The sequence below is a fragment of the Sapajus apella genome, unplaced genomic scaffold (genome assembly GCF_009761245.1).
Source record: "Sapajus apella isolate SASKATOON/1434 unplaced genomic scaffold, GSC_monkey_1.0 scaffold10, whole genome shotgun sequence".
Taxonomy (NCBI): Eukaryota; Metazoa; Chordata; class Mammalia; order Primates; family Cebidae; genus Sapajus; species Sapajus apella.
The window spans coordinates 14,856,758-14,868,957 of record NW_022436950.1 but is presented as its reverse complement, the minus strand read 5'-3'; the positions used below and the strand labels follow the sequence as shown (position 1 = coordinate 14,868,957).

The 12,200-nt window shown below is 37.2% G+C and overlaps 1 protein-coding gene across 12 annotated transcripts in view; it reads right to left on the bottom strand.

Moving 5' to 3' along the window:
• DOCK10 (dedicator of cytokinesis 10) overlaps positions 1–12,200 on the bottom strand; it is a 275,833-nt gene that overhangs the window by 35,930 nt on the left and 227,703 nt on the right. For 10 of the 12 annotated variants that reach the window (XM_032277648.1, XM_032277643.1, XM_032277637.1 and 7 more), the window contains exons 31-40: positions 10,282–10,326; positions 6,590–6,765; positions 6,347–6,463; positions 4,834–4,945; positions 3,994–4,115; positions 3,792–3,906; positions 3,640–3,706; positions 3,374–3,421; positions 2,707–2,808; positions 493–617 (exon numbers count right to left, since the gene is read on the bottom strand). In XM_032277648.1, the coding sequence (XP_032133539.1) occupies positions 493–617; positions 2,707–2,808; positions 3,374–3,421; positions 3,640–3,706; positions 3,792–3,906; positions 3,994–4,115; positions 4,834–4,945; positions 6,347–6,463; positions 6,590–6,765; positions 10,282–10,326 (1,029 nt within the window). The remainder of the gene's footprint in view (positions 1–492; positions 618–2,706; positions 2,809–3,373; positions 3,422–3,639; positions 3,707–3,791; positions 3,907–3,993; positions 4,116–4,833; positions 4,946–6,346; positions 6,464–6,589; positions 6,766–10,281; positions 10,327–12,200) is intronic. The other 2 variants (XM_032277641.1, XM_032277647.1) reach the window with 1 other exon arrangement.

Here is a 12,200-nt window from a genome sequence, read left to right as displayed (position 1 = left end):
TAAGGTGTGACTTTCCAAGCCCCTTAAGAATTTGGGCAAGAGAAGAAAACAGGTCAGAGTTTAGTCTTCAAATTATATGCTATAAAACGCTGGCCTCCATTTTCCCCTCATTCACAAGCTGGAGTGTGTGTATCTCTAGATTCAAGATGTCATCCTGCTGCTTCTAGGACATGAGCAACTTTATCCCCTCCCCACAAAGGAAGCAGTAATCATCTGGTTGACAGCCGCCCCCATGACCTGCACAATGCTGAAAGTCACTTGTTTCCAGGGGAGCTGTGCTAAACATGTGATGTTGAGGGTTTTGCCTCTCCCCTTTCTTCCCCATCGGGCACTACATTTTTTTTAACCACTCCCTGGTGAGGCTTTCCTCTAAGAAATATTCCCAGAGCTACATTACACCTTAAAAGCAGTGGTGTTAGTGCATTTCATGTCCTACACATACCTAGAGAAAAAATGGTAACCCTCTTGTCCTATTATTTTTGGTTTACTTACTGGTCATGGTATTGTCTAGCATCTGTAAGAGTTTGGGGTTAGAAAGTGCATTTTTGCCTCGAATTATTGGTAAAGTTTGAGATCTGTGCTGTTTATGGCCTTCATGACTGGAAGTGGAGTGCATCCTGAAAAATCAAATGAGAAAAGTGGTTAGAGTTATTTGGGGATGTTGTAACCAAAGAGTATTTGTTCATTCAAATATTCTAGATTGAGTCAAATATTAAAAAATAGTTTTGAAAGCAACTTTTTATTACAATTATTAATTACAGGTGACATTATGAGAGGGACTATTTAAAGTACTTTTGGATAAATTTTCTTTAAGCCAGAATAGGGTTCAGAAAGATAATATATAGAATAACAGATCCTCGAATAAAATCTATTCAAGCACATTCATTATTATTTATGAAATAATAGGATTCCATGAATGTTAAGTTGACTGCTGGCTGATCAGGAAGGCACAGTTGTGGACATTAAAAAGTACAGTAGGAAAGTATTTTTAAGAGATAAAGAATAAAATCAGGCTCTAAAACAACCCTTGCTTTCCTAGGTATTTGTATTTGGAAATTCCTGTTGATTTATCATTTCGTTGGTGTCGTGGCCACAGGGGGCTGACAGGTGATGGTTGTGGGAGGTAGGTAGTTGAGGGACCTCTGTGCCTTTGTGCTTCCAGGGCAATGACAATTGTCTGCAATGACTCATTCAACATCCCACGGGACTTCCAGCTGGGAAAAATGAGCTGGTGTTACTGTAGAACTAAGAATATTTCCTACTCCTGACTTTATCATTTGGCCAAGGAAATAGACTGATAATTCTTGGGATATGTGCTGTCATAAAAACTATTTATGAAAACACTTATGCAAGGAAAGCAGCATTTGGAAATACCCTAAAGTAGCTCCTAATTCCTCCTTTAGGCCTTAACTTAGAAATGAGGCAGTGGTCTTCTCTTTCTCCCACTCTTCAAGGCTGATTTGTTTCTGGATAGATCAGGAAACCTGGATGGATGGAGATTCAGGGGATGTGACTTTGGCTTTCAATAGCCAGGGACGCCTGGGTCATTCCTGAAGTTAGAAGGAGTGAGTGATTCTTTGGCTGTAGGGCTTAGGCATTTGGATTGGGTAATTTCTAGGTTTTGAGTGCAGCATAGTCTGAACTTGTGGAGGAAAAGCCCTGGTTTCTAGGAGGTGAGGGTCAGAAATGGCCAGGACCTGACCAGATGTTTCAGGAGGAGCCTGAAATCTAACGCACCGCGCATCTACAAAACTTCAGTGACCTCGGGTGGCTCACTATTATTATTAAACATGGAAATTAATTCTTTACTGTCCTTTATGTTATTATATTTTGCAAAAAAAGAAGTCCATTACATTTTTTTTCATTTACTTTCTCTTAAGGGGCCAATTTCAAGGGGTTCCCATACAGGGAGGCAAAATTTATTCTACGATTTATTAGCTATGTACTCCTCTCATATTTCTTTCTAAAACCCTTCCTAAAATATTCATAATATATACTGTGATCACGCCTCTGGGAAGAATAAATCAAAGTGGGGGCAATTTTTGCAAAGAATTCTCATTTACAAGACCCAGAGGAGCTCTGAGGTAGAATTTCAGGGCGAATGTTTTCCATTGGTTAGGCTGGTAAAAGATGACTCTAGATCCTATCTGCTAGTCAAATCAGTCTAATGAGTAGGAAATCTAAAGTGGGTTATGGGACCATCCATGCTTCCTCGTTGCCTTTGACTCTTTAAAAAACAATTTCACCTTCAAGAATATTGCAAAAATCTTATAATTACTGAAAAGCCTAGGGAGACATGAACCCAGGTTTTGTTTTGTCACTGGAAGATTAGATAGCATTAAAAGAGGCATTTATTGGACTTAGGTCTATATTTCAAGTTTCATTAAATGAAAATACTCATTAATGTTCAGTCTGTGCAATGGATGGTGCTCTAAGTGCACACGTATATGGTGTAATCCTTATCTCTTTAGTCTTTAAGTAGGGTAAAGTGTCTAAGAAGTTTCTTAAGACAGACAGGAAATTATTTGAAATCTGCACTTGGTTTGAATATATAAACAGAAATTGTGTGTGTGTGTGTGTGTGTGTGTGTACGTTTACCTTGGACATATGCATATATAGACACACACACACACACACACACACACACACACACACACACACACACAGCTATATACAATTTTAAATACCAAGCAAATGTGACATTACCATTGTGACAAGAGACCTGATGTTTGGCAGGAAGGATTGGATCCTTTGAGAGTTCCATTGTTCTGGGTGGACTGCACAAATTTAAATGCAGCAGCAATTTTTCTGCAATGAAAATGGAAGTTTTAATCATAGCTCAGTGTTTGTAATTTACATATAAAAATGAATGGCAACTGACAAAATGATTACTGAATAATGAAATATTTCACATGCTATGAATTAATGAAAAATAAAACCCTGTTTTCTTTTGGAAATTGAAAATTGGGATTTAGTGAAGGTTCTGCAAATGTTGTTTCATGAAAAAATGATGACAGTGCAAAGTTATTTCAGATTACTTGTTTCTTTTCTTTAGTTTACTTGAAATGTTTTCTGAAATAGGTATCTTTCAAGTTATATTTACATATTGATAAATTAATTCCAAAGATACATGAAATGTGGTTTTCTTTTAAAAATAAGTGATTTTCTCCCTAGACAACATGAACTGTTCCTAGATCTACAACATGTATGAGGCAATCTTCAAACTTCTGTGTCTAATGTGAAGTCAACCTAATAATCTTTATTTGCATTTTAAGATTGCTAATATATATTTATAACTCTAACCTGATACATTAATATATGTCATATGTTTTTTAAAAGACCAGATTAACCTATTGGAATTTAAAATTATTACCTTATTATATTGCGTTTTCCTAGGTATCTGAAATTTTGAAGGCAAACCCTAGAAAGAAAAACAAAACACATTCTAATTATTCATATTCTTTCATTATACAAACTGTTCATCTAAGTATATTGAAAGAAAAATACTAAACTTGCTTTAAATAGTTCATGTATTATCGATGATAACTTACTACATGGGTTCTTGAAATGATACATGGTATAGTGGACTGTTTAGAAGTTTCCAGAAAAAAGTGTTATTTCATCAACTCTAAAACTTACTCCAAGATGCTGAAGAAGTCGGACACCTCTGGACTGGGAGCCCTCTGCCAGTAGGCAATCAGGGTCTCTAGAAGGAAACACCAGGTAGCATGAGAATCTGAAGAATTTTTTCCCGTTTTTCAAAAAAATTAATTTTAAAGCGTTCTCTTTACCATACGAAATTGTTTTCATAATGTGAAGAAAACACATCAGGAGACTCCTGGTTTCTGCTTGATCTAACTTGTCGAATCGAAGAGTTGAGCCAATCAAAGACAAGGGTCTTGGGATCTGGGAATTCAAGAACCAATCAGGATTGAGTGAGAGCGAGTGACCTCTGCCTTGTCATGCTCAGTAGGTTTGGGAGGGAAGTCATACCTTTTCACAGTTGTCCGTCTTCTCACTGCTCTTCTCATTGGTACTTGGATTGGAGTCAAGACTTGCTAAAGATGCTCTGGAGTCAGCATGGTTTACTGTAGAAATAGCTATTGATGAAAATGCTGTAAACATAAGCCACAGCACACATATGGGAATGAGATGTATGGGCACACACACAAAAAAAAGGTTCACATGATGAACCAAAAAGATGTTGATTACTGAGGTGGCAGCAGTGTCGTGAAAGACCAACATAACAGTGTCTGGGGTTGGCATTAAAGATATGCAGTGTTTTAGGTATTATTACAATGGCCATTAAAGATTTAAAATTTGGACCATTATAGGTAGAAGTAAACAAAGCTTCTTCCTTTGATTTCTCAAGATGCTTTTTAAATTAGGACAGCTCTTGTTTTAAAAATGCTTTAGTAAAAGTTCATAAAGATACTTTTGGGAAGCAGCTTTGAACTTTTGACTGTTTATGAGAAATTGAAATGACATTTCCAAAACAGTTCTTAAAAATAATCCTTGAAGTTGAAAAGCCATTATCTTTTAAAAGGCTGTCTGCAATGAAAACTTAAAGATGGTTTCCAGAATAAAGCAATTTGATAACATCTAAGTAGACTGCTCTTTAAGCCAAGTAAAAATGAACACTAAGTAGAAGAGGAAGTCACTGGATGGAATTCAAAGAAATATGTAAAAAGACTCTTTGGTTGTATAAATGTAGTATACTTTGCCACAGAGATTATGCATAATGAATTGTGGACTGAGTAAAAAGCACAATGATTATACAATGTAAACATGGATGAATGTTAAAAATAAGTGTTCTCAGAAGATCTCAAGTACCTGCTATGGAATTTAAAACATCTTTAGAAAATGATGTATCCACGGAGTTTGCATGTTTCATAGCTGTCTGGCCCTGAAATCCTCCATTGGTGCTTAGATCATCTCTAGAGCCCTGTATTCAAAGGGTAGTAAAGATTAATGGGAATCATGGTATTTCAACATTGTTAAACCACATATGCCTTCTTCATTACACTTCCAATTAAGTGATATTTCACTTGTTCTTTTACATCCCTGCAAAGGTTTTCTGCTAAAGTAGGCAGTGAAAATGAATACAGCCAAAACCATACTCGTAGTTATAATTTGATTTATGTGACCTTTTTACAATTTTGTCGAAAGAATCTTTTAGATACAGATATACAACTACATGGCTGGATTGGTTACTGATATATTCATGGTTCACATTATAGATATCATTATTACCATGAGTTATCTTATGCACATTACCAACAACTACATTTTATTTTATTATTTAAGAGGCAGAGTATTACTCTGTTACCCAGGCTAGAGTGCAATGGCATGATCACAGCTCACTGCAGCCTCAACCTCCTGGCTCAAGTGATGCTCCTACCTTAACCTCCTGAGTAGCTGGGACTACAGGTATGTGCCACTATGCCCAGTTAATTTTTAAAATTTGTTATTTGTAGAGGTGGGGTCTTGCTATGTTGCTCAGGATGGTCTTGAACTCCTGGCCTCAAGTGATCCTCTCACCTCAGTCTCCCAAAGTTGTTGGGATTAGTAATGTGAGCCACCATATCTGGCCTACAACTACGTTTTAAATATTTATTATTTGCCAGGCTCTATAATTGTTTTCTAGTATACAATTTAATCCTCATAAAGATGCTGTGATTTAGGTATTTTATTCCATTTTATAACGAAGGAAATGGAGGCTTAAGGAGGTTGGCTAACTTGTTTACAGTCACTCAGATAGTCACTGACACTGCTGGGATTTGAACAAGGTAAAAAAAAAAAATCCATAGGCCATAGCTCCTAACTCCTAGATGGTAATATCTTTCTGGTATTATTGAATTCAGCACTGTGTTATCTCATCTGAGATTTGAACATGGCAACAGATCTCTAGTGGACTGTGTGGAGTCACTGTAGTGCTTCAGTGGAGGAAGGATTATAGTCACTCCCAGGTTGTGACTACAAATAAGGCATTTGGCTATTTATTCTGACACCAGGTGGGCATGGAGGTAATGTAGAAAGTGGTAGGGGAAGGTGTCCACTGAGAAGGGGGCCATAATTGCTACAGAGGAACCTGTAAGAGCTGGAAAGAACTGGAAAGTGATACAGAGAACAGAGGGAAATGAAAGCCAAATGCTGAAGGCTGGATCACGCAGAAGGCTAAAGGGACCTATCTGGAACAAATGGCACATTGATGTGAGTACACAGCTGAAAGTGTTCAATTCCTAGTATGTTCACAGATGAGAAGCAATGGCTATCCAGGGCAAAAAATAATTTAAAAGACAAATTCTTTATTAACATATAAATGTGACATATTGTGCAAACGTACCTGATTAGATGTATTGACAGTAAAAGGATACAGGTCCTTCAGATAAATCCTTGGCATATTGTCCAGCAGCATGCCATACAGGGGCATGTATAAACTTGCTATCTGGGCCTGCTTTCTCTAGGTGAAAAGGTAGCCAAAAGAAATCATTCACATAAAAATCAATAGGCTTGTCGGCATCATATGCATTTAATGCAGTGAGCCATTAAATGGTGTTTAGGGAAGGCAGAAAGGAAGATCACTTACTGGCTCTCTGTATCGATCATCAAATGAATGCTTAGCCATTAGATTTTTTAGGACCGCTAAAGCTAAGTGTCTGACATCTTGGTCTTCCTGCAGGGCAAAGCCAACTTCTCGGAGCAGAATTCCGATTAAGAAGTGTTTGCGACAAAATTCATTCGTGACTGAATATTCAGGCATATCTTCATGAGGAAGGAAAATAACTCATGTTATTGGAAATCAAATGATCACTTTATAATTGAGATGTATACACCAAACAACAACCATCAACTTCTTTTACCACTAGGAGGGATTCAGGAATAGTCTTGCTACAGAAATGAAGTGTGTTGTATCCTCAAGGAGCATTCAGTAAGAGGACTATTCTGTGCATGCAAACACAAATACAGGTACAAACTAACACACACAACATCAACTGTTGAATTCCATAATAACAGCATATTTACAGGATTATAGGAGTTGAGAGGGGAAAAACAAATTTTCTGCTTGAAGGAGTCAGGAAATGTTATCAGTAGGAATCTGTCAAGATGAGCCTCTGAGGATGCTTAAAGTTTGGAGGTGCAGATCTTTGTGGGAACAGATAGAGGTGGTGGAGAAGGGACAGGAGGCTGGAAGAAGTGACTAGGTTTTCGACGACACAGAATTCTGAAAGCACAGGTATGGAAGGGAGCAGGTATGGAGGGGAGCACAGGTATGTGGGAATCAATAAGCACAGTGGCTAGAAGAGGAATGGTGAGAGAATTAGGCTTGAGAGGCTGGGGCTAGATGATAGAGAAACAGTACAATTTCCTTAGCTGGTGTCTAGGTCCCTCTCCATTTGTGTTTATTTCTGAGAGCTTTGAGATCAGTGCCCTGATAAGTCTTGTGCTTTACTAACTTATTAATATAGCATGGCAGGATGTAAATGAATTAGACTGCCAGGAGATGTGGGGTGAGGGATATAACACAGGACATTGCAGCAATGTGGGAGGGAGGGGGTGAGTGACAACGTGTTATCTGGGCTGGGGTAGCAGAAACTGAGTGGTAGGAGTTAATCACTAGGAAAAGCTGGCTGAAGTATGTGAGGGGGCAAGGAGAGGGAAAAGTCACTGCCAAATTTTGACCATGAATTATAGAGAAAAGAGTGTTAAAATTTCCAGTAATAGTGGATTTATTCAAAATGTCCAAAGGATTTTTAAAACGTAACCATTAATAATTGTACTTGCACCTGCAAGAATACATAGGGAGAAAGATCTTTGACACTGGCATTGGCAATGATTTTATGAATATCACCCAAAAAACACAGTAAACAAAACAAAAATAGACAAGTAGGATTATATCAAATTAAAAAGTTTCTGGACAGCAAAAGAATCAATCAACAAGGTAAAAAAGCAAACTATGGATTGTGAGAAAAATGCTTGCAAACCATATACCTGATAAGGGGCTGATACCCAAACTCTACAAGGAACTCATACCATATAATGGCAACAGACAAACAAAGAAACAACCAAAAAAATCCACCAAATTTAAAAAATGGGCAAAGGATCTGAATAGACATTTTTTGAAAGAAGACATACAAATGTCCAAAAGATATAGATGATCAAAATCACTGATCATCAGGGAAATGCAAATAAAAACCACAATGTGCTATTACTTCATACCTGTTAGGATGGCTATTATCAGAAAGTTAAACGAGAACAAGTGTTGGTGAGGGTGTAAACAAAGGGGAACCCTTGAACACTATTGGTGGAATACAGTCATTATAGAAAATAGTATAGAAGGTCCTCAAAAAACTAAGAATATTGCCACTATATGACCTAGCAATCCAACTTCTGGGTATATATCCAAAAGAATTCAGATCACTATGTTGAAGAGATATCTGCACTTTCATGTTCGTTGCAGTATTATTCACAATAGCCAAGTATGGAAACGACCCAGGTGACTGATCATAGGTGAGTGGATTAAAAAATGATATATACATACAATGGAGTATTATTCAGCCTCAAAAAAAAAAAAAAAAAAAACAGGAGAAAATCCTACCATTTGTGACAATGCAGATGAACCTAAAAGTCATTATGCTAAGTGAAATAAGCCAAACACAGAAGGACACATACTGCATGATCTCAGCTAATATGTGGAATCTAAAGAATCAAACTCTGGTGGACAGTAAGAGACTACTTAATGGGTACAATGTATATTATTTGAATGATGGATATCCTAAAAGCCTTGGCTTCACCACTATGCAACTATGCATGTAACAAAATTACACTTGAGTTTCTACAAAAACAATTAAAGAAGTTAAACTCAGAAGCACAGAGTATAAAGATGGCTGCCATGGGCTGGGGAATGGGAGAAATTGTTGGGGGGGATTTTAATCAAAGGGTGCAAACTTTAGTTATAAGAGGAATAAATTGTGGAGGTCAAATGTGTAGCATGGTAAGAATTGTTAATAATACTATACTGTATATTTGGTACTTGTTAAGTGAGTAGACCTTAATTGTTCTCATTGCACAGACTTAAAAAACAGAACTATATGAGGTGATGATGTGTTAGCTTGATTGGTAATGATTTCACAATGCATACATATATCAAAACATCATGTTTTCCACCTTAAATATATAAAATTATTATTATTTTTTGAGACAGAGTCTCACTCTGTTGCCTAGGCTGGAGTGCAGTGGTATGAACTCTGCTCACTGCAACCTCTACCTCCAGGGTTCAAGGGATTCTTGTGCCTGAGACTCCCAAGAAGCTGAGATTACAGGCATGCACCACCATGACCAGCTAATTTTGATATTTTTGGTAGAGATTGGATTTCACCATGTTGGCCAGGCTGATCCTGAACTCCTGGCCTCAAGTGATACACCCACCTCGGCCTCCCAAAGTGTTGAGATTACAGGATTCAGCCACCGCGCCTAGTCCAATTTTTGTCAATTTTACCTCAATAAGGCTGGAGGAAAACAGTAGTACTAGCAGTCATGCATACAACCTGCTGTGTGCTAGCATTAGGCTAAGCACTTTATGTGCATTATCCCATTTGATATGCGGGACAACCCATAAGGAAGGTATGATTAATATAATTAACTATTAGAATATTCCAGCTCATAAAATGACCAATAGCAAATTAAATATACTGACTTAGCCGCCGTAAAGGGACTACTGAATATGGAAATTCAGGAATGTGGCAGTTCAAGAAATTAAAATCACAGGGCTTCAGATTAAATTTCTCAGTGACATAGTAATATTCAGGATCCAGGAATAGAACACAACTTTTAAATTCCCATCTATGACTACAGAAAAGGTTTGCCAAGACCATTTTATTAACCCATTTCAGATAAAAATAAACTTATATCTTCTGTCTTAACAAGATTGATCAAACAGGGCTGTGGTTTAGCAAAGGAATCATATCATCTAAAGTCAGTTACATTGAACAAGCACGCTATTATATATATGTGGGAATTTCATTTATGATAAAAATAAATAAATAATTCCTCTGGAGAATGAGAAAGAATTGAAATCAGGGAATCATTTCAATAATTGAAATTAGGGGATTCAGAAGTTGACAAGAAAACAATTCAGTCAACTTTTGCAATTTTTATTATATGATATTAAATATCTGAATATTTATTAGCACCCAGAAGCTGGAAATTTATAGTATTTATAGTTGTCAATATTATTAGATTAATAGGTGGTTACCGATGCTTGGCTAAGATATCACTTACCTGATGCATGCAATTCTTGAGTTGATTCTGAAGGTGTCAAAGGATCTGAATTTAATATAAACAAACAAAAAGTTCAGATATATACATACACATACGCAGATACATATATATTCATGATGTGTAATTTATACTGAACAGTTAAACTATATTACTAAAAATGTGAGTCTTCAGTGTTGCCTTTTTTTCAAGGAGAATGTCTTAGGTTATTTGTTTTCTTCACTTTATTTTTTGAGATGGAGTCTAGCTGTGTCACCCAAGCTGGAGTGCAGTGGCACGATCTCGGCTTACTGTAACCTTCACCTTCTGGGTTTAAGAGATTCTCCTGTCTCAGCCTCCTGAGTAACTGGGATTACAGGTGTCCACCACTGTGCCTGACTAATTTTTGTATTTTTAATAGAGATGTGTTTTTGCCACGTTGGCCACGGCTGGTCTTAAACTCCTGACCTCAAATGATCCACCTACCTTGGCCTCCCAAAGTGCTGGGATTACAGGCATGAACCAACGCACCCTGCCTATTTGTTTTCTTAAAAAAGAAGGTCATGAGCAGAATTATTCTAATTCTTAGCCTTCTACTTGAGCATCTATTTTTCTATCACAACTCTGCTTGCTATGAAACATATCTTTATGTTCATTATTTATAGTACCAGATTTACAAAGAGACTATCGGGCTTTTCTCTGAGCTATTGACTAATAGTAAGTAATGTGGTTTGACTGTGTCCTCACCCAAATTTCATCTTGAATTGTAATCCACACATGTTAGGGGAGGTACCTGGCAGGAGGCGATTGGATCATGGGCAGATCCCCCCATGCTGTTCTCATGATAGTGAGTTCTCTTGAGAGCTGATGCTTTTAAAATGTGGCACCTCCTTGCTCTCTCCCTTTCTCTCTCCTGCCGCCATGTGAAGAAGGTCCTTACTTCGCCTTTACCTTCTGCCTTGATTGTAAGTTTCCTGAGGCCACCCAGCCATATGGCACTGTGAGTCAATTAAACCTTTCTTCATAAATTGCCCAGTCTTAGGTAGTTCTTTATAGCAGTGTGAAAATGGACTAATACAGTAAGCAATTGAAATGAAAATGACCAAATAAAGATTTGGTCCTCTTGAATATCTCAACCTGCCTGGCTAACCAAAATAACTTGGCACTAATTTATAAGAAAAAAAGTAAATTCAGAACAAAGTAAAAACCAAAAAATGTTACTATCTAATATATAATTTATACCCGATTTTCCATGAAATATGCTACATAAATTAGAAAAAGTTGGGATAACATTATATAGATTATATTTAAGATTAAAATGGCAAAACGTTTATAGGCTTGATAATGTAATTTTCCCTCTAGAATACTAGTGTAAGCTAATAGGTTAAGGAGGTATAATGAGGCTCTTTACCAATCTTACTTTTTGCTTTTATGACTATCAAAACTGTGCCTCTCAGCTGGGCATGGTGGCTGACGCCTGTAATCCCATCATTTTGAGAGGCTGAGGCAGACAGATCACCTGAGGTCAGGAGTTTGAGACCAGCCTGGCCAACATGGCAAAACCCCACCTCTACTAAGAATACAAAAATTAGCCAGGTGTGGTGGCAGGCATCTGTAGTCCCAGCTACTCAGGAGGCTAAGGTGGGAGAATCGCTTGAACCTGGGAAGTGGAGGTTGCAGTGAGCCAAGATTAAGCCATTACACTCCCAGCTTGGGTTAGTGACAGAGTGAGATGTTGCCTCAAAAATAAAACAAAACAAAAAAAACCCCAAAAAACTGTACCTCATGAATAGTTTACTCATTGCTTGGTAGTAAAGGATTTCATGTTCCTGAATAATTTTTGTATTTTATTTGCATCTTGATGTTTGATTAATTTTTGATGCCTAGATAGATAATACTGTCTACCATAACATATATATTTTTATATATAATATTTATAAATT